Source organism: Chlamydotis macqueenii, chromosome 16, assembly GCF_036417535.1.
Source record: "Chlamydotis macqueenii isolate bChlMac1 chromosome 16, bChlMac1.mat, whole genome shotgun sequence".
Lineage (NCBI taxonomy): Eukaryota > Metazoa > Chordata > Aves > Otidiformes > Otididae > Chlamydotis > Chlamydotis macqueenii.
The window spans coordinates 15,530,923-15,549,245 of NC_141571.1; the positions used below are offsets into that span (position 1 = coordinate 15,530,923).

Below are 18,323 nucleotides of genomic sequence, written 5' to 3' on the forward strand. Positions count from 1 at the left end.
CAGTGTGATGGGGAAACTGAGGCACAGGGGGCTCGAACCACCTGAGCCAACGACCCAGAGCGCAGCACCAACCCCGGTCCCTCGACCCGCGGCCCCTGACCAGAGCCTGCATCCCACCAGCCCCATCCCTGCGGCCCGGGTGGATGCTGCCGTCCCCTCCCCGCTCTCGGGGGAGCTCGGACTTGGATCCGAATGGCCCAGGACAGCCTTGGAGGAACAAAACAAGGCAATCAATCACCCTTGCTTCACTCCCGCCCGAGTCTGCGGGCTGAGCCGGGTTGCATTGTGCGCAGCTGGAGGGACTCCACATCAAAGCGGGGCCCAGCTGGCTGCCGGGCTGCCCCAGCGCCCAGACGGGCATCGCCCTGCCCGCCGGCTGCCTGTCTGCGCTGCCCGCGCGGCCCCTGCCTCCGCGCGCTGCCCCGGGCCAGGCAGCAAAGCTGTGGTGCAAAACTGCTCCCTGCTCCGGGGGTACGGCAAGGGATGCCCGAGACCGCGGCGGCTCGCAGAGAGCGTCGAAGGCGGGGGGCGAGCGGATGCTGCCCCGGGGCTGGGACCCCCCTGCAACGTCCCGGGGCTGGCAGCACCTTCCCTCCACAGGGGCGAGGAGGAGGAGGAGGCATCACACACGGAGGAAGAGTTGGTCCCATCCCAAACTCCTGGAGCACTCCAGAGGCTGCGCGAAGGCGGCGGAGCCGCGAGGACGGCACAGCCTGCTCCTGCAGCGCAGCCCCCGCTATCCTCGCAAGACCCTTTCCTTTGCAGTTCCTTCCACGACTCGCGGCGGTCGGTTCCCCCAGGCTGCTGCCCCGGCGCTGCTGCAGACAGCACATTCATTTTTGGATGTCCTTTGCAGCTCCCCGGCGTTTCTCCCCATCCCAGGCACGCACGGATGGTATGAGGCAATGTTCTCAGGGACTATCGCCTTCCCGGCGCAGCGCTGTTGGGTAAGCGCTCGCCTTTCTTCTGAGGAGCTGGTGCCGAATATCCCCCCACGCAACCAGCCCAATGGGCTGGGATGGAGAGGGGATAGCGGGGGTCCGGTCACGGTGGGCTGGTCTGGGCTGCAGCGAGCCAGCGAGGTTAGCCGTACAGGACAGGGGGTCCAGGCAAGGGAGACCCCCAGATTCCCCCGGAGCAGCCTCTGTGTGCGGGTGCAGCAGAATAACAGCGGTTTGGGTGCAAACCCCCAAATATCCCCTATTTCCCCACTGGCAAAGGGTTGGGGTGGCTCTGCATGGGACAGTGCAGGGAACCAGCCTGAGCCCCGGCGCCTGCCGTCGACAGGCCCCGCCGCACACAGCCCCTTCCCACACCCCAAAGCTGGTCTGCGCCCTGCTCCGGCCCCGCTCCCGTGCTCGCTACGAGGCTGCCGACGCCGCAGCATCGCGGATGCAGCCAGGGAAGAGCCATCGGGGCACCTGGAGAGCAGCGACCTGGCAGGGGCACTAGCATTCCGGAGACCCCCAGCACTGTTGAGGAGGGGACGGAGGCAGCCAGACCCCATCGCGGGGGGGGGGTTGCGTCGGGGCTGAGGGTGGGGTGGTGCTGCCGCCTGCGCCGCCCGGGTTCGCCCTCCCCGGGTTCGCCCTGTGCCCCGCAGGGATTGCGCGTGCAGCGCTGGGGGAGCACCTCCGGCCATGGCCGCCTGCGGCGCGCGCGTGCCCGCGGCGGGTAACGACTGACATTTGTTCCAGGAATAAAAGTCACTAAAACGTGAGGCTGGGTGTTCAAAAGGAAAACTCTCCTTCAGGTCCCGGGTTTATAAAAGAAGGGGAAAAAACCAAGGTGGGGAGGCTGCAAGCTGGACAAAGAACTCCCTGGCAGGGCTGGTCTGCATCCTTCGAAGTTTTCTCTGTCAACTGGTGGGGAACTGCCCCAAACTGGGATGCGCTCCCAGCATCACCGCTGGAGCCGGAGCCGCCGGGACGCGGGGAAGATGCGCTCAGCGGAGGGCTGTGGTTCGGTGCGATGCTTGGGGCAGCGAAACCCCCCCGAATCCTGCAAGTCGCCCTCGGCGGAGCTGGGACCCTCGGCAGCGGCGGCCGGGCTGGGGGTGACGGAGCCACGGCCCCCGCGCCACCCACCTCTGCCGGGTGCCCGCACGCAGGCGCGGCGTTTGTGCTGACACATGTAAAGCATTAGGGTTTGCTTAGAAGCCCTTTATTGTCATATTTTGTTCTTTATTTCCTACAAATTAAATTTGCTGAGGGATATGTGCGGATTGTGAAATTATTTTGAGAATAGTTCCTCTGGGTTTTTTAATTTCCTTTGTATTAAAGTTTTACAGTGTTTAAAAGGCTGTGAAAAAATTCAAATTAAAAAAAAGGCAGGACAAAATCCCAGGGAGGAAAGAAGAGCCCGAGAAGGTGACCAGCCGCAGGCTGGCGCGGAGGCCAGCCGCTGTCACCTCTGTTATGGCAGGGACGGGCTGGCGCCGCTGCCACCCTCCTGTCCCCGCTCCGTCCTGGCCCCGCCGCCCCGGGAACCCGGGCTGGGACCCCCTGGGCTGGACGGGGCGGCCGTGGCTCTTCCCACTGGTCCCACAGCCTTTCCCTGTCCTTTGCTCCCGGTGCCGGACCGGGTCAGGGATCCCTCGCATGGGGCTGCGGGGTTCTGCCGACCCTCCGCCTGCACTTCCGACCCGGAGCAATCGTTCGGTGCAGCCGCGGAAGCCCGCGGCCGGGCTGTACAAAGCCGCTTTCCCCTGCGAGCAATTTCCAACGCGATAATCTTCCCAATTATCCCCCTGAGCTGCGACGGCTGCGGAAAGCCGAGCCGCGCTCCGTGAAGGGCTCTCCACATCTTGGAAGCATTAGGGACCCCTTTCGCTGCCGGGGCGCACGGTGTCGCAGCGATGGCCGGCCGGGAGCCGCCCTCCCACCCCTCCGTCCCCTGCGCTGGGTGTTTCCAGCTCATTAAAATCGCAGACACATTTTTCATCTCTTTATTTCTCCCCCTGTCATCGTCATTGTTTCGGGCCGGTGCAAATTGGGAACTGGCCGGGCACTGACGCTGCTGCTCCGCTCCACCCGGCAGCTGCCCTCGCCCCCGGGACGCACCGGAGGGCCCCGCTCCGGGGATGGGGACGGGGACCGGGATGGCACCGGCCTCCTGCCGCCGCTGCCCCGGGGGCTTTTGTGCCTAGGGCCAAGGCATCGTTGGCGTGGGACTCCCGGCACGGTGTCTCCCACCGCTCTCCAACTCGGCTTCCCTTCGGTGGCTTGCCCGCGGGGTGTGCGGCTTGGCCGGGGGCAGGAGGAGGGTGCCCACGGCCGCGGTGCCGGCACGGAGGGTGCCAGGGCTGTGCCGGCGTCCGGCGAAGGTCTAGGTGAGAGCAAAGAACGCTGCTGCCAGCCAGGGCCAGCGGAGGTCTCAGTGTGATTTCAGGACCCCTCGGTGTTCTCAAGGGGCTCGGCGGCACTGGGGACGGGGCGGGAGGCAGCGGGAGACCCAAAAATGGGGCAGCAGCATCCCCAGGCTCGGGAGACCAGGGACAAGGACTTGTCTTCGCCGGTGCCCCGCAGTGCCAGGGCTGCTGGTTTGTGCCCCCCGGCACCCCGTGGCAGAGGGGAGGGGGCCGCTGGGCTCCTCCTGGTTCTACGGGAGCGAGCGGGCAGGTGGTACGGAACATAATGACGTGACAGGATTTCTCCGTTAATAACAAGGAAAGGGGGAATTCAGTGAATGCGTGACTTCGAGCCAGAGCAAGGAGATGCCAGGGCTGCGCGTGGCAGATTGTCCGGGTGCAGCAGGATGCTACCGGAGAACCGGCAGCGCTGTCCAACTGGGAATAGTGGCTGAGGGTGTCTGAATGAGCTGGGAACAGCCTTCGAGGGCTGCAGGGCAGCAGGGATGCAGGGCGGCAGGGATGCAGGGATGCAGGGCGGCAGGGATGCAGGGATGCAGGGATGCAGGGATGCAGGGATGTAGGGATGCATGTCCCAACCTGATGGTCCCTCTGCCAACCGCATCGCTCTGCCCGTGCAGCCCCTCTCCCCTCTGCCCAGCCTCAGGGCACTGAGCCCCCTCAGCTCAGCTCAGCTCTCCGGCCCCGCCGGGGAACTTGGCAGAACGAAGTGGGAGGATTGCGGAGCGGAGCAGAGCCCAGCTCTTGATCTCTTCTAGGAAAAGAGAGACCACACCAAGAACTTTCTGAAATTCCTTCCCAAAGCCTTGGCCAAAAGCCGCTGCCTCTTTGCCGAGACGTTCAGACCCCGGCAGCGCTGCGGCTTGCGCCATCCTGCCCCTTCCTTCCCGGGTCAGGAAGCCGGAGCCTTTGCCATGGCTCCATCTCCCCTCTCCGCAGGTGTCTGGGAGTGGAGCCGCCCCTGCCAGTCACCTCCCAGCCCCTTTTTGTCACCGGAGACGCAGAATGGTGGCTTCTCCATGCCGAGGGACGCCCAGCATCGCTCTCCCCGCCGCACACAGGCAAATTCCTTCTGCATGAGTGGGAAATATGAGTTCTCTTCTTTTCTTTTTTTATTTTTCAGGAAAAAATATGTAAAAAAAAAAAATAAAATAAAATCCGGTCTGTGGTCTCCAGTTGTTTGGTTCGGTCTGGAGCTCAACGCTGGGCTGTTGGGACGGCCATGGACTGCGCATGACCCAAAGCTGCTCAAGCCTGGCTGCACCCGGCCCCACCATCAGCTGCGTGAGATGGATGTCCGGACGGATGTTCCCGTATCTCCACTGAAACTGGGAGCGGTGGGGCCGGAGGGACTCGCCCCGCTCCGGCCGGGCCGGCTGGGGGAGGCGGGAGGTGCGGTGGGGGTCTGCTGGAGCTCCGGTTTTGCTGTGCGGTCTTTGAGGGGCTCAAATTAGCCAACGAGCATTGTTAAAGAGCTGAAACCACCTAATTACCCCCTTTCCCCCTGGGAAGAGGCATTTTGCCAGGTCCGTGCCAGGACCCCGGAGACCCCCCAGCCATGGGGACCACCACCCCCACCCTCCTGGGACCCCCATTTTTGGGGAGTCTTTGCCGCTGCTGGGGGTGTTGGGCAGGGAAAAGCGGGAATGGATGGATGGAGTGGTCGAGATGAGGGCGCTAGATCGTGGTGTCCCTCCTGCCGCGGTCCCCTCCGCTCTGGGACAGGGCTGTCCCCGGGCTGGGGAGCCGTGAGCACCCGAAATACCGTGGGGAGGAGAGACGGAACGCTGGGAGCACTCGGAGTGCGTGCGGGGTGGGGAGGAAGCTGGGGATATTTGGAAATGGACTTTTTCCGCTTTTGCAGTGCAGCATACATTTTTTCCTTCATTTAATCTCTCTTTGCTCAAGTTCCCAAGTGGAGAATTCTTTCCAGAGCCTGCTGCAGCGGCTCTGTGCCCGGCCCTGGGCTCCGGCGACCGGCCGCCACGGTGCCCCCCCGTCCCTCCTCCACCCCAGCGGTGCCAATGGCTGGGGGCAGCTTGGCCCCCTCCCTGGCCACACTTCAGCTCCGTTCGTCCACCTGACCCCCTTTTCCTTCTGCTCCAGTGCTTTTTGGGACAAACAGCGAAGCCAAACCTCCTCTGTGCGCTCCGAGAGGGGAGCCGCCCGCCACCCCACAGCGTTTTACACAGCTCCCTCTTTGTCATTACTCCAGCTCCTGAAAACTGATTTTTTTTAGCGGCATTAACGGGATATAAAAGGCTAGGGAAAATAAAGAAAAAGGAGAGGGGAACATTTTTTCCATGGCTTTGCCTGCAATGGAGGCAGCGACCTGTGGGGACCACGTCCCCCGGCATCCAGGGTGTTAGGAAAACTCCTCTCCTCACGGCAAACCCAGCCCAGCGTCCGGGGACGGCTCCTGACCCTCGGGGTTTTGTTCATACAAACGTTTCTTTTTTTTTTGCATGGTGTTCTCCAAAATTCACGTTGGTTTCTGTGCTCTTTGACGTCAGCCGCAAGCAGGGCTGCCAGGTGGTAATAATTTTCCCGAATGTCGGCTAAATGCAATTATCACTCTATTTTCACTTCAGAAATATTAAAATTTGTGTCCCTCCTGTTATTAATTCTGAGAAAAGCCTTTATAAGCCACCGTGACACGCGGCCGCCGGCCCCTCGGCGGTGACGGGCTCGCGTCCCCTGGTGCGCCGGCAGCCGCTGCGGTGCCCACGGCGCGGGCTCGGTGCCCATGGCGCGGGCTGGCCCCGGCTGTGCCACGTCCCCGGGCTGTGCCGGATGGAGGGGACGGCAGGCAGTGCCCGGCGGACACGGGGACCAGAGCCAGGAGCTGGGATGTCAGCGGGGTGAGGATGGAGCCTGAGGCTGGGACGGTGAGGAGGGACCCGTGTCCCCACAGGGGACCCAAAACCCCGGTTCCCGTGGATGGGGCAGGGTGTGCTCTGATGGTGATGGCGAGGCCGAGGGCTGGGGCTGCATTTATGGCAACGGTGGAGCAGGTGCTGGTTGCTTCTTCACTCGGCTGCATGAAATGGAGCTTTCTGTGGCTGGGGACGTTCGCCTGAGCGTTCCCTATCCCTGTGCCGGGCTAACTGGTTGGCAGCCCTTAGGACACGCTGTTTCCTTACGGCTTGCCGTCCAGGCCGTGAGGAGATCCGTGCAGCTTCAGCCAGGGCGGGCAGGAGCAGGGGAGCCGTCGGCTTCGGTCGCGGCACAAACCGCGTCCTGCTGCCCGGCTCAGGAAATAGCAGCCGTCCGGACCCACGGCGGTGAGCAGAGGGGACGCAGGGAGGTTGGATTTGAAGCAAAATGGCTTAAAACTCAGCTCTGACACGGAGACGCACCGTCACGGGCGGTGCTAACACCGGCAGCGGGCTCTCGGCCCTGGCAGCCTCTGCGGAGTTTCCCCATCCCGGAGCAGGAGCCTGACCAAAGCCTTTGTCTTCCGCCGAATTCCAGCTGGTGAGAGTCATCACCGGAGTCAGAGGATTCACCCTCCTGGGGAATTGTGTGCAAGAGGGAGCCGTGTCATCTGAGAAAGGAGGGGACTTCTGAGTGCTGCCTCACGTGGAGCCAGGAGCATGCAGCTGACTGACGCTTCCATCTGCCTTCTCAATAGTTTCCTTAAATAGCACAAATATTAAAAGAAATTCAATTGGAATTTGGCGTAAATGATTCTTGGGAGAATAGTAGAGGGCCAGCTACTAAAATACCACTGGCTCGCTCCCTTCAGTAACAAACACAGGATTTTCACTGCCCGGACAGCCAGAGGCGGCCGATAGCCGTGCCCGGTGGGGAGGAGGATGCTCGGTGCTCCGGCTTCGCCGGGAGAGCAGCGCGGGCCGAGCTTGGGAGAAGCCTTCCCTGAGCCCTCGCCGCACAACGGAATCGCTGCGATGGCAGGAGGAGATTTCTGAGCAATTTTTACGCTGTGACTCAGTCACCCAAAGGCCTCCCCTGCCTTTTGCTTTTAGTTTCACCTCCCGGCAGCGATCTCCAGGAAGCTGGCGGTGCTGCGCGGGGGCTTCTCACCGTTTGCTCTTGTTTTGTCCGTCCAGCTTGGCTGCTTCTCAGCGGCACGGAGAGATGGCGGAGCCTCAGCAGCACCCGCGGGATGGAGATGGATCTTGGCTGCGGGACGGCGCTCGCTGCGAGCCCTCGCCCGTGGGGATGCTGGGGCTGGGGCAGAGACCCTGCCCCGACGCTCGCCCGCAGCTGGGGAGGAGTTGGATAAAACTTTCCACAACTCCCAGCCCTCAGGTCCGTCTCTTTCTTTCCCATTCTCCAGTGAATATCAAGTGTGAAGCGGGATGGTTCATATAAGGAGCGCGCGCATCCTCCCTGCTCCCACGGCTCGCCTCGCTCCACCATCCCCATCCCCTCCGCGCCCAGCCGGCCCCGGCAGCCCATGAGCGCTGCCCAAACGCGGCCTCTCCCCGAAAAATCCCAGCTCAGCCGTAACCACCAGCCCCGTTACGGCAGACGAGCCCCAGCGCCGGGGCAATGCCCGTCCCGTGGCCCATCGGCGAGCCAGTCGGCGCTGGCCGGCGCCGAGCCAGTCCCGCGCGGGCCGCCACGGTGTTATTCGCTCACTGACAGCTCTGCGGAAATTGGGAGGCGAGGCTGACATGTGTCAACAATAACCGGCGAACAAGCGCTGGCGGCGGCGGCTGTCCCCACCACCTAGAGGAGGCTGGCCACTCTTGGCTGAAATCACGGCAAGTTGCGGCTGGGAAGCAGGAGTATTGTTTCAATTATTTCCATTATATAAAGTCAAGCCATTTAATATATTCTGCCTCAAAGGGCCTCAACTAAAGAGATAAAATAAACACTGGAAATCTGCACCACTGGCTCGGACCAGGAATTTGGTGTCGACACCAAACCTTCCCTCCCACCTCACCGCTCGCCTTCCCTTTTCCTCCTCCTGGCTCCCTCTCCTGCTCCCGCTGCCCCTCGGCCTTCAGCACCGCTCAACACCAATTCCGACTTTGGGATTTGCTTCTGTTTTGGCAGCTGGAGCGCCGGGAGGCCGCCCAGCCGCACCAGCGGCCGGGGCGGCGGCGGAGCTGGCGGAGCCGTGCTGGCGGGAGGTGAGCAGGAGCTCTGCCGCTCTCTCCGGGATGAAGGGATTGATGGAAAGCAAAACTTAAACGTCTCGGGGTGCCGGGTACCCCCGAGAGAGGCAGGACTGGCTGGCGGCACGGACCGAGGACCAGCTGGAGCACGGCCAGAGGAGGAGGAGGAGGAGGAGATCCAGCATGGAAGTCAATCACCTTCATGTCATCTCCCTGCTTGGGAGAGTTGAGGGCGACTGCTCCCACCAGCTCCGACTGGGAGCTGCTTCCCACGGCGCTCGCCGGCACTCCCCTCCCTCACCGGGCTGTGCTGGCCCAGCTGCTCCCAACATGCCCCAGCACAGGGGTCACAGGCGACGCCATGGCCGGAGACCCGGGTGCGGGAGCCGGCCATGCCGCGGGATCCCCTTCGCGGGCCGCACCGTGGCCTTAGGTGGAGCCGGCATTTCATAAGCGTGGGGGAAAGGGCCTCTGCCGAGCTGGCGCGGGGAGCGGCTGTGACTTTCCATTCTTGTGGGAAGTGGGCTGCCACCGTCCAAGCATCTGGGCTTGTTATGATGGGAGAGGAATGCCAAATATTTTTCTTCCTTATCCACTACCATCCGCTCAAAGCCTCCCCTGATCAAACCCACATTTGCCGCCTGCGCTGCACGAGGGCCCCTGCGCGGGAGGAGACGTCCCTCCCGGCCGCTGCTCCCGCCCTGGCCGCCGCGGGAAGCGCGCTGCACCTGGGGAGAAACCCCTGCCCTGGTCCAGGGGTCCCTCTGTCCCCCGCCCCTCGCGTCTCTTTCCCCCTGCTGCCAGCTCCGGCTGTTTCATTTTCACTTTGCTGCCTTGGCCAGGAGCATCCCTGTGCCAGCATCCCTGTGTCTATGTCCCTGTGCCCATGTCCCTGTGCCAGCACCCCTGCCTGATCCGCGGCCCCAGCAGAACAACACTGTCCCCTCCGCAGCCCCGGGCACCCCAAAAGCAGCCCCTGGTGCAACAGGCGCGTGCCGCGGGGTGCTGGCCGTGCCAAGAAGCCGGCGGTGCTGCCTTGGAGGGTCACCAAGATTTTTGCGAAGATGAAAGCGTGCTCAAGTGTCAAACAAACTTTCCACATTATCGTTCTGGACACTTTCTCTCTGGCGCTTTGGAAGACGGAGGAGGGAACATTTCATTCCCTCTGTGCTGGCCTGGAGCGGGGCTGCGTGAGGGAGCCAGGAGCCGCCAGCGGCACCCGCGGGCTCGGTCCTGCCGCTCCCCAGCATCGCCCCTGAGTCACCGCGCTGCCGCCCCGGCACGGCCAGCCAGGCTCCCCGCAGCCCCCGAAATGCCACGACGGAGAGGTGCCAGGCACCCGATTAATCAGCGGACAGCGCGTCATCCCTTCCCACTGCCATTTTCGGAGGAGTAGTCATAAACAGCCAAATTCGGGCGAATGAGAGGGTTTCTGCCCGCTCGGGGACGCGCGGCACCCGCCGGGACTGGTAGTTCTACTGTCCTTGGCAAAGCCCCCACGCCACTGCACAGCCCTTGATGAGCTGAGCAAACTGCCACGTGCCGTCCCCGAGGTGACTAACTGTCCCCTAGTGCTAATGAGAGCCACCTAATTAGCGCGCTCCTCCTGCGAGGGGGCTCGCCCTGGCCAGGCTCGCGCTGACGTCCACTCGCTCGCGCCAGCGTGGCCAGGGACAAGGCGCTTCCCTGGCCCTGGCGCAGCCTTTGCCGTCCAAGTCCAGACAACGAGAATTCCCCGTCGGCTCCCGGGGAGCTGGGCTGGCCCTGCCGCGGGGCGAGGAGCCGCCGTGAGCCCGGCCAACGTTCCGTCCCCGGCAGCGCCCACGGGCGCCGGTGCCGCTGCCTGCCGCCGTGCTCCAGAGACACTCAAGGATCTCCCCCACCGTTCCCATGTCCGTATGTTTCTCAGCTCCCGTGCCGAGATGGTGACCCTGTCCCTGTGCCCGCGCGCAGATCCGCGGTGGGGACGCCGTGTTGCGGGCTCGGTTGTTTGTGGGAAGTCCGGCTGAGCCAGAGGCTGAAAATCCGCGTTTTAGGGGCAACTTTTATCTTTATTTCGTATTGGCATCAGAAAAAAAAAATGAAAGCAATCCCAACTCCCAACTTATTACTCCCGGTTTCCTTGGCGAGGCCCAAGGGGTCCAAAAAAGCTCCTTTGTTGTCAGAATTGTTAACTCTCTGGAAATGGCAGCCGTGGTGCCGGGCGGGAGCAGCGGGGAGACGCTCTGGGAGGCTGAGGGGGAGAGGGGGAGCCGCAGGGAGAAATCGGTGTGGACAGCGAGGAGGGTAACCCTGCTGTGCTTTCCCCGGCACGGCTGGATGCCCCAGGATGCTGACAGACCCTCTCCCGTGCAATGAGTTTGCTGGAGCTCAGCAGTCCCCCCCAACCCATTTGTCCCTCTCAGACCCAGAGCATCCCAGGTGGGAATGAGCCCGCTCCGGCTGGCCTCCGACGTGCCTGCCGGAGCAAATCCCAGTAAAACCGGTGCACCCTGCGAGAGCAAAGCAGGCAGAAGCTCTCCCTTGGGCAAGTGGAAGGCTGACCACCAAGGGCCAAAGCCAAACCTCTCCCTGGAGCGAGAGGCACCTGCGGCTCACCCGCGGGTGCCTGGCGAGTGAGGCTTTCGCAGCCAAGTCCCTTCCCCCTCCTGTCCTGCACCCCTCTCCAGGCACAGTGGGAGCTCCCGGGGTGCATTTTGAGGAGCACTGCATGGGGTGAGGGATGTGGGCGGCTGTGTGGGAGCTGGGAATGCTCAACTGAGCTTGGCTCAGCATGGCTCGGCTTAGCGTGGTGTGGCTCAGCTCGGGACAGCTCGGCTTGGCTCAGCCCAACTCGGCTCGGCTCGACTCAGCACAGCTTGGCTCGGCTTGGATTGGATCGGTTCGGCTAGGTTCAGCTTGGCTTGGATCGGCTTGGCTTGGCTCAGCACAGCTCGGCTCGACTTGACTCAGCTCAGCCCAGCCCAGCTCAGCTTGGCTCAGCTCAGCACAGCTCGGCTTGGCTCAGCCCAACTCAGCTTGGCTCGGCTCGGCTCGGCTCGGCTCAGCTCGGCTGGGCTTGGCTGGGCTCATCTCAGCACAGCACAGCCCAGCTCAGCTCAGCGCTGGGCTGGGCTCAGCGCAGCTCCCGCGGCTCGGAGGGAGGTGAATTACGAGGCGCTCGGAAAATCAGAGCCAGCTGCGATCCTGGGACGGCCAGGGCAAACCCGGAGCCGCCGCCGGAGCTGCCGGAGACCCCACCGCGGCCCCCGGCCGGCGCGGGGTGCTGCCACCAGCCCCCCCAACCCTGCTGGGGCTGCCAGGGCCGGGAGCAGGGGGCCGAGCCCCGGGGTGGGGGGGGCTGGCGGGAGGCAGCGTCACCCGCCCGGCTCCACCCCCCCACCCCCAAATGGCAGGGGGCTTCGCCTTGACCCCGCGCTGGGATGGCAGCAGGACAGTCGGACTGCGGCGGGGCAGCGGGACGGGTCCCAGCCGGGGCGGCGGCCGGAGCGCTCCGGCGGCGGGGGACTCCAGCCAGTTTGTTTGCGAGAGGCTTTGTTGCTGCTGGGGGATTTTTTTTTTTATTATTATTGTTTTGAAGGGGGGGCTGGCGGTGAGGCGAGGGGGCTGGCACCCGCTATAAAGGCAGAGCTCCTCGCGCGGCCGGCATTCCCCCGGCACCATGCGTGGTCCCCTGGCCTGACAGCCCTCGCCTCCCCGGCGCTCGCCGGCCGATGCCACCTCAAAGCGCGGCTGCGTCCCCGCGGCAGCGCCGGGGTGGGATGGTGTGAGCCCCCCGCCGCTCGCCGTCCTCCCACCGCCCCTCGGCTGGCTCTGGCGGGAGACGAGCCCACCGGTCACTTGGATGATTTGATTTCTTCCCTGCCCGAAACCACTCCTGCCCAGATGCTGTGGATAATATTCCTCTTGCTGTTACTCATCAGCTCCATGGAAATGCTCACGCAGAACCGATGGAAGAAGCAAGGTACGCTGCGCGCGGCCGGCTCGTCCCGCTCAGGTACGGCGGGGCGGCTCGGGGACGTGGGGCCGCCAGCCCCTGCCAACGCCGGTGCCGCCCGAGCAGAGTGGGCAGGAGGTGTGAAACGGGGCTGAGCCGGTAGCCAACATCCTCCCGACCTGGCCCCTTGGGCCCCGTCGGACACCGGCCGCCTTCCCACTCGGTGCACGGCACGGGGCTGGCTCGGCGGCGCGTGGAGACGGCGATGCCCAGCCCCGTGGCATCGCCTGCCCAACGCCTGCCCTGCCCCGGCAGCAGGGATGGCGCAGAACAGGCTCGTTTTCCGATATTCCCCTTCTCCGCTTAACGCATTCAGTGCAGAAGGAGTGAAACCTCCTGGAAGGATGCTCAGAGTCCTTCCCGGGGCAGAGGCGCCGGTGGGCCGCTGCCCCATGCCAGCCTGTGCCGGGAGACACGCACCCCTCCGTTGGGGACAGGCTCCTGTCCCCTCGCCCGGCAGCGGGGCCAGGGCTGACGCTCAGGGCGATGCCGCGCTGGTGTCCCACCTGGGTGCCCCGGTGTCTGTGGCAGCTCCCCACCGTTGCTCCCACCGGAGCCCCGGCGTTCACCAGGCGGAGGAGCGGGACCCGACCGGCCGAGCCTTCCCCCGGCTCCGCACCACGGGACTGTTTTTAAAACCGGTGATGGGAACAAAGCCCCGGAGCCTGCGCAGGGCTCCCCACCTCTCTTGCCCCAGACGGGGGTTGGAGGGAGGGCGACAAAAAAAAAAAAATCATCAAAAAGAATTAGGGGAGGGAAAGAGGCTCGTAAATCCCCGGGTCTCCAGGGAAGCCGCTCCAGCTGCAGCCAGGAACACAAATGTTGTCAGCGTTTGGTAAATATGTAACGGAGACCATAACAACTTAATGGATCCAAGGTGCTTCGTTAGCGCGCTCCCGGCAGACGCAGCCCCACAAAGGCTCCTGGCCGCGCCGCGCCGCCACCAAACCCTCCCGCGCCCCAGCCGGGCACCGGGACGAGCCAGCGCGGGGACAGCTGCATGGCACCGCTGCCCTGGGGACCGGCTGGCACCGGGGGACCAGCGCACAGGGGCTGCGAGGCTTCGTCGGCCAGCATCTCCCCCGGCTGCCCCGGCATCCACCTCCGTGTCCCGCCAGCCCCCCTACCCCGGCCACCGCAGCCGTGGGGCCCTTCTGCTGCCGGCTCCTGGGGCTCAGCCAGGATCAGTGCCCGGGATCGCTCCTCGGACCGAGCCCCGTGTCCATGCCGGGCAGCACCCTGCGCCAGGGCAGATCCCTCAGACCCGGGGTCTGCGTCAGCCCCTGCCTGTCCCAGCCACAGGCGCGGGGCTCTGTGCGGGTCGGCCGCCTCCTTAGGCCTTCGCTACGCACCAAAAAACCGTCGTGGCGCTCTGAGACCTGCTGGCAGATGGACCCCGGGCCTCGGGCACGCAGCGCCGGCACTGCTGGCACTGCCACTGCTGCACAGCGCGAACCTTGGCTCAGGAAGGGTCTGGGGAGCCCGCGGTGCTGGCGCCAAGCAAACGCTTCCCAACGTGAGAGGCGTCGGCCGCCTGCATGCAGGAGCTTGGTCGCCCGTTACAGAGACGTCCGGCCAGCCTCGGGGTGCAAAAAGTCACCAGGCACGGGTCGTCCCGGCGCTTGGGCATCAGGTACCCAGCTCCCACCACGCCGCCGTGCCGGGAGCATCTCTCTGGGCTGCGTCTCTGGGCTCAGGGATCCGGCTCAGCTCGGAGGAGCGGTTGACGGGGTCTCCGTGGGTGCTGGTGGGGGCTGCAGGCTGGCGGGACTGGCACCTCGTCCTTGTCCCGGGGAGCAGAGCCCACCTCGGGGCTGGCCACCCTCTGGAGCACAGAGAAGGTGGCCAGGGAGGCGCAGAGGCTCTTGAGCGAGCAGGCAGATCTTGATCTCTGCAAAATGCTCCCTGACACCTAGCAGGCGCCCACCCATTCACCCCTCTCAGAGCAGGTCTCCACGCCGGCCCAGCCGCAGTTTAGCTGGCAGTAGGACGCTGCGGGCGCGGCCGGCGTGGGGACAGGGCTGGGGCAGCACCCTCGGGCAGAGCCGGGCACGGGGCGAGCCCTCAGCCCTGGACCTGGGGGTGATGGAGGCAGTGACCCCCGAGCCGAGTGCTCTACACTCAGGGGGATTTGGGGAACGGAGGGAGGCGTCTGCAGGATGGTGCCATCACCCCTGCGGGTCGGAGAGGGGCTGGGACCCTTCCCGACACCTCGGCACGTGCCACAGCCGTGCCGCAGCCCCTCTCCGGCGTTTGCCCCCGCAGCCAGCGCCGGCCCGCTGGAGAACTGCACGGGCTGCGTCCTGTGCTCGGAGGAGAACGGCTGCATCGCCTGCCACCACCGGCTCTTCCTGCTCATCTGGAGGGACGGCATCCGCCAGCACGGGGTGTGCGTCCACACCTGCCCCCCCGGCTACTTCGGCGTGCGAGGCCTGGAGGTCAACAGATGCACAAGTAGGTCCCCGCGCCAACCGGGACCCCTCCCCGCTCCTCCCGGTGCCCCCACGCCCCCTCGCCACCCTGCAGGTCTGTGGGAAGGGTGACGGCTGCATCTCCCACAGCATCCCCGGCGGCACCGAGCCGGGGGGCTTCGTCCCCTTTTCCCCCACCCAGAGCCACAGCCCGGACCCCGCAGGTTTGGCAGGGGTGCCGCGTGCCGGCCCGTGACCAGCCCTCCGTCCCGGCAGAGTGCAGGTCGCCCAGCTGCGAGAGCTGCTTCAGCAGGGACTTCTGCATGAAGTGCAAGGACAAGTTCTTCTTGCACAAGGGCCAGTGTTTTCGGCAGTGCCCGCCCAGCACCGCGGCGCAGCCCGGCACCCGCGAGTGCCAAGGTAAGCGGCTCCCGCGCCCCGTGCCCGTGTCCCCCGGGGTCCCTGCGTGGTCACCATCCCCATTCTGCACCCCTGTTCCCCGCAGAGACGTGCGAGCCGGGGCCGTGGAGCGAGTGGAGCCCCTGCACCCACGAGGGCCGGACCTGCGGCTGCAAGTGGGGCGTGGAGACGAGGGTCCGCGAGGCGCCTGCGGCCGCGCGCGAGGAGGGGGCCGCCTGCCCTGCGTTGCAGGAGACGAGGAAGTGCCGCATGAGGAAGCACTGCCCGGGAGGTGAGCACCGCGCTGCCCGTAGCCCCCCAGCCCCTCCAAAGCCAGCCTCGCAGGACGCCGCGGGACGAGGGCGGTGGCGGCGGTTCGGCGGCGGCCGGCAGGCCCGGCTGTCATCGCCCAAGCGTTTTGGGGATGATGGCTGTGACGGCGCAGTTCTGGAGAAAGCCGCGCCTCAGGCACATGTGCTGAGCAGCCCCGGTGCTGGCGCTGGCGCCGGCTGCGGGGCTGGCGGGGAGCGCATCGGGCTGGCTGCTCCCACCCCGCAGCCCCCGCGTCCGCCTGGGACCAGCCGGCGGTCCCTTCCACCGCCGGGCCAGGATGAGCGCTGGCACGAGCCGCTGCGGCGGGACAAGGCTGCCGAGCTCCAGCCGTCGTCCCACCACGCTTGCGAAGGGAAAGGCGCGGCCGGGGCGATCTGCGCCGCAGCTGTGCATGAGGAGGGTTGAGACCCTGCAAAAACCTCCGAGCCCTCAAAACGCTCAGGGTGCTAACGGAGCTGGAGGGCATCACCCAGGGGGTTTTTCACGGCCGAGGCGTTGGGTGACACCCCAGGGCAGGGGCTCCTCCGTGGCTCAGCTGGCCAGATGTTTGCCCTGCCTCTGCCTCCTCCCACCACAGCAGCTCTGCGGCCCCCAGGCTGGGGGTCCCCGCCACCCCTCGCAGCACCCGGACGTGGCACAGGGTCCGGCCGGGCGGTGAGCGTACAGGCACGCGCTGGCGACGGGAACCAGGAGGCGGCTGATGTCATTTTTGGACGCGACCGGCTGGACCAAAGCTGTTCTGATAAATCCCCATGTAGTAACCGACAGAGGGGGGTCGCACGAGACACTGACCCGCAGGGCCTGAGGGGAGATCTGAGCCGCCAGCCCCAGCGGCGCAGAGCTCGCTGCGTGCCGTGGGACGTGCTGGCCGGCGGCCCTTGGAGCCAGGAGAGCGGCGTAATCTCAGCACCGCTGATCGTAAATTGTATTTTCCTGCTGACAGCACGGAGGAGCTGATTTCCTTCCCCGCCGGGCCCTGACTCGCAGCTTTGGGGCATCGGGCAGCACTGATTTTGGGGATGTTCCCCTCCCTGCCGGGCTGCGCCGGCTCTGCGCCCGGAGAGCTGGTGACAGGTTGATCCGGCAAGTTTTGGGGCGGGAGGACAGGCTGCTCCGGAGCGCGGCGTCCTGCAGCGCCGTGCTCGCGCCCAGCCTGGCATGCGGGGATCACAATGTGGGCACTTCAGAGGCGCCCCGTCCCATGGGGTGACTGGGAAGGGAACGGCACCCCAGAAAAGCGCTTGGCCTCCCCACTCTGCCTGGGCACCTGCTCCAGGAGCCCCGAGGCCACGGTGATGGGCTCCGGGAATGGCAGGGCTCCTCTCTGGAGGCCACTGCCCGGGATCAGCTCAGGTTTGGCCCCAAGATGGCGCAGGGAAATCCCGTCAGTGCCCCGCGAGCAGCCCCCGCTGCCGGCTGGGCAGGAGAGGGCAGCCCCTCCATGTCCGGCAGCCCCCGGGCAGGCCGCTCGGCGTCCCCGCCGCGGCACAGCGCACGTCTGCCCTCGGTCCCGGGCCAAGCGCTGGGTGATGGGATCCAGATGCCGCAGGAGGATGGCGGGTTCGCTCGATGCAGCCGAGACACCCCCGAGCCGGGGAAGGCAGTGGGACCCAGCCGTGTGACGAGGGATTTGTGCCACCACTTCTGAGCTGTCCCCCGGCAGCTGGGAGGGAGAAGCATCGGCGCTTGGCCGGGGCACAAAACCCCTCGCGCCGCCGTAAATCTGCCTGCTGTGTCTGCTGCGCTCGCCAGACGCTTGGCGTTCGTGCTGTGCCCTCTCCTTTGTGGGTGGCAACTGTCTGGGAGATCAGAGCCGAAAAACAGAGCTGGGCAGGAAAAGAGCCGGAGCCCCTGGAAAGGATCGGCTGGCGCACGCGGCGCCGGCCGCTCGCCGTCGCCGCGCCCCTTGCGTAGGCACCGGACCCCCTTGCGTCGCCTGGCTCGGGGGTCAGGAGAGCGCGCGGTGGGTGCAGGAGTTGAAGTGGAGGCGAAGCTGCCGGGTTTTTTTGGGCAGCCGTCCCACTCCCCGTCCCAGGTTCCCCATCCCATCGGAGCATCCGCGCGGAGAGGGCATCCCCAGGGAGATCGTTCACACCTACGCATGGATGCACCCCACAAGGGTGTCCTCCCACCCACAGCCGGACCTCCCATAGACCCCCGCTGCTGTTTGGTGACCCGGGGAGGGCTCTGGGATCCCCCAAATTGGGAAGAGGGTCCAGGATGCAGGATGCGCATCCCACGGATGGAGCCCAGGTACGCGACCCCTCCTTTTTTTCCTCTTTTTTTCTGTTCCAGAGAAAAGCGAACCCAAAAATAAAGGGAAAAAGCGACAGAAGAAGCCGAAGACAGAGCCACACGCGGGTACCTAGCGTCACGGGCACGGCAACCGGGGCAGCGTGGCAGGAATGGGTCTGGGGTTCTCCATGCTGCTGGCACGGAGAGCCCCCGACCTGTTCCCGCCATGCTGCCCCGGCCACGTCGCCCCAGTTATTCCATCCACAAAAAAAAAAAAATTGCACAATTTTCTCCCCCCATCTGCCTCGCCCCCCCTCTTTTGAGACAATTTACGGCCTGTAAAACATTTCCTTTTCAGAAAATTTAATTTGCACTGTCCAAAGCGATGCCCTGGGGCTCGGGGAGGGGGCGGCTTCTTTATTTTTCTGGGGTTTTTTTTTCCCCCCCCTTCTCCCCCAGCGTGGGTTGGAGCCCACCAATGAAGATGA

At 65.1% G+C, this 18,323-nt stretch overlaps 1 protein-coding gene across 1 annotated transcript; it reads left to right on the plus strand.

The window, feature by feature from the left end:
• The first annotated feature begins 12,330 nt into the window (after positions 1-12,330).
• RSPO4 (R-spondin 4) lies at positions 12,331-17,976 on the plus strand. The gene is made up of 5 exons (XM_086760845.1): positions 12,331-12,424; positions 14,723-14,911; positions 15,145-15,288; positions 15,374-15,559; positions 17,896-17,976. The coding sequence occupies exons 1-5, from the start codon at positions 12,346-12,348 to the stop codon at positions 17,967-17,969; spliced, it is 672 nt and encodes a 223-aa protein (XP_086616971.1). The 5' UTR covers positions 12,331-12,345; the 3' UTR covers positions 17,970-17,976.
• Positions 17,977-18,323: the final 347 nt, after the last annotated feature.

What these genes read in the sequence shown, in the direction of transcription:
- RSPO4 (XM_086760845.1), top strand. Translation starts at nt 12,346, where the DNA reads ATGCTGTGGATAATATTCCTCTTGCTGTTACTCATCAGCTCCATGGAA. An exon ending in GGAGGTCAACAGATGCACAA is followed by an intron (nt 14,912 to 15,144) that starts GTAGGTCCCCGC and finishes CCGTCCCGGCAG; the next exon opens with AGTGCAGGTCGCCCAGCTGC. An exon ending in GAGGAAGCACTGCCCGGGAG is followed by an intron (nt 15,560 to 17,895) that starts GTGAGCACCGCG and finishes TTTCTGTTCCAG; the next exon opens with AGAAAAGCGAACCCAAAAAT.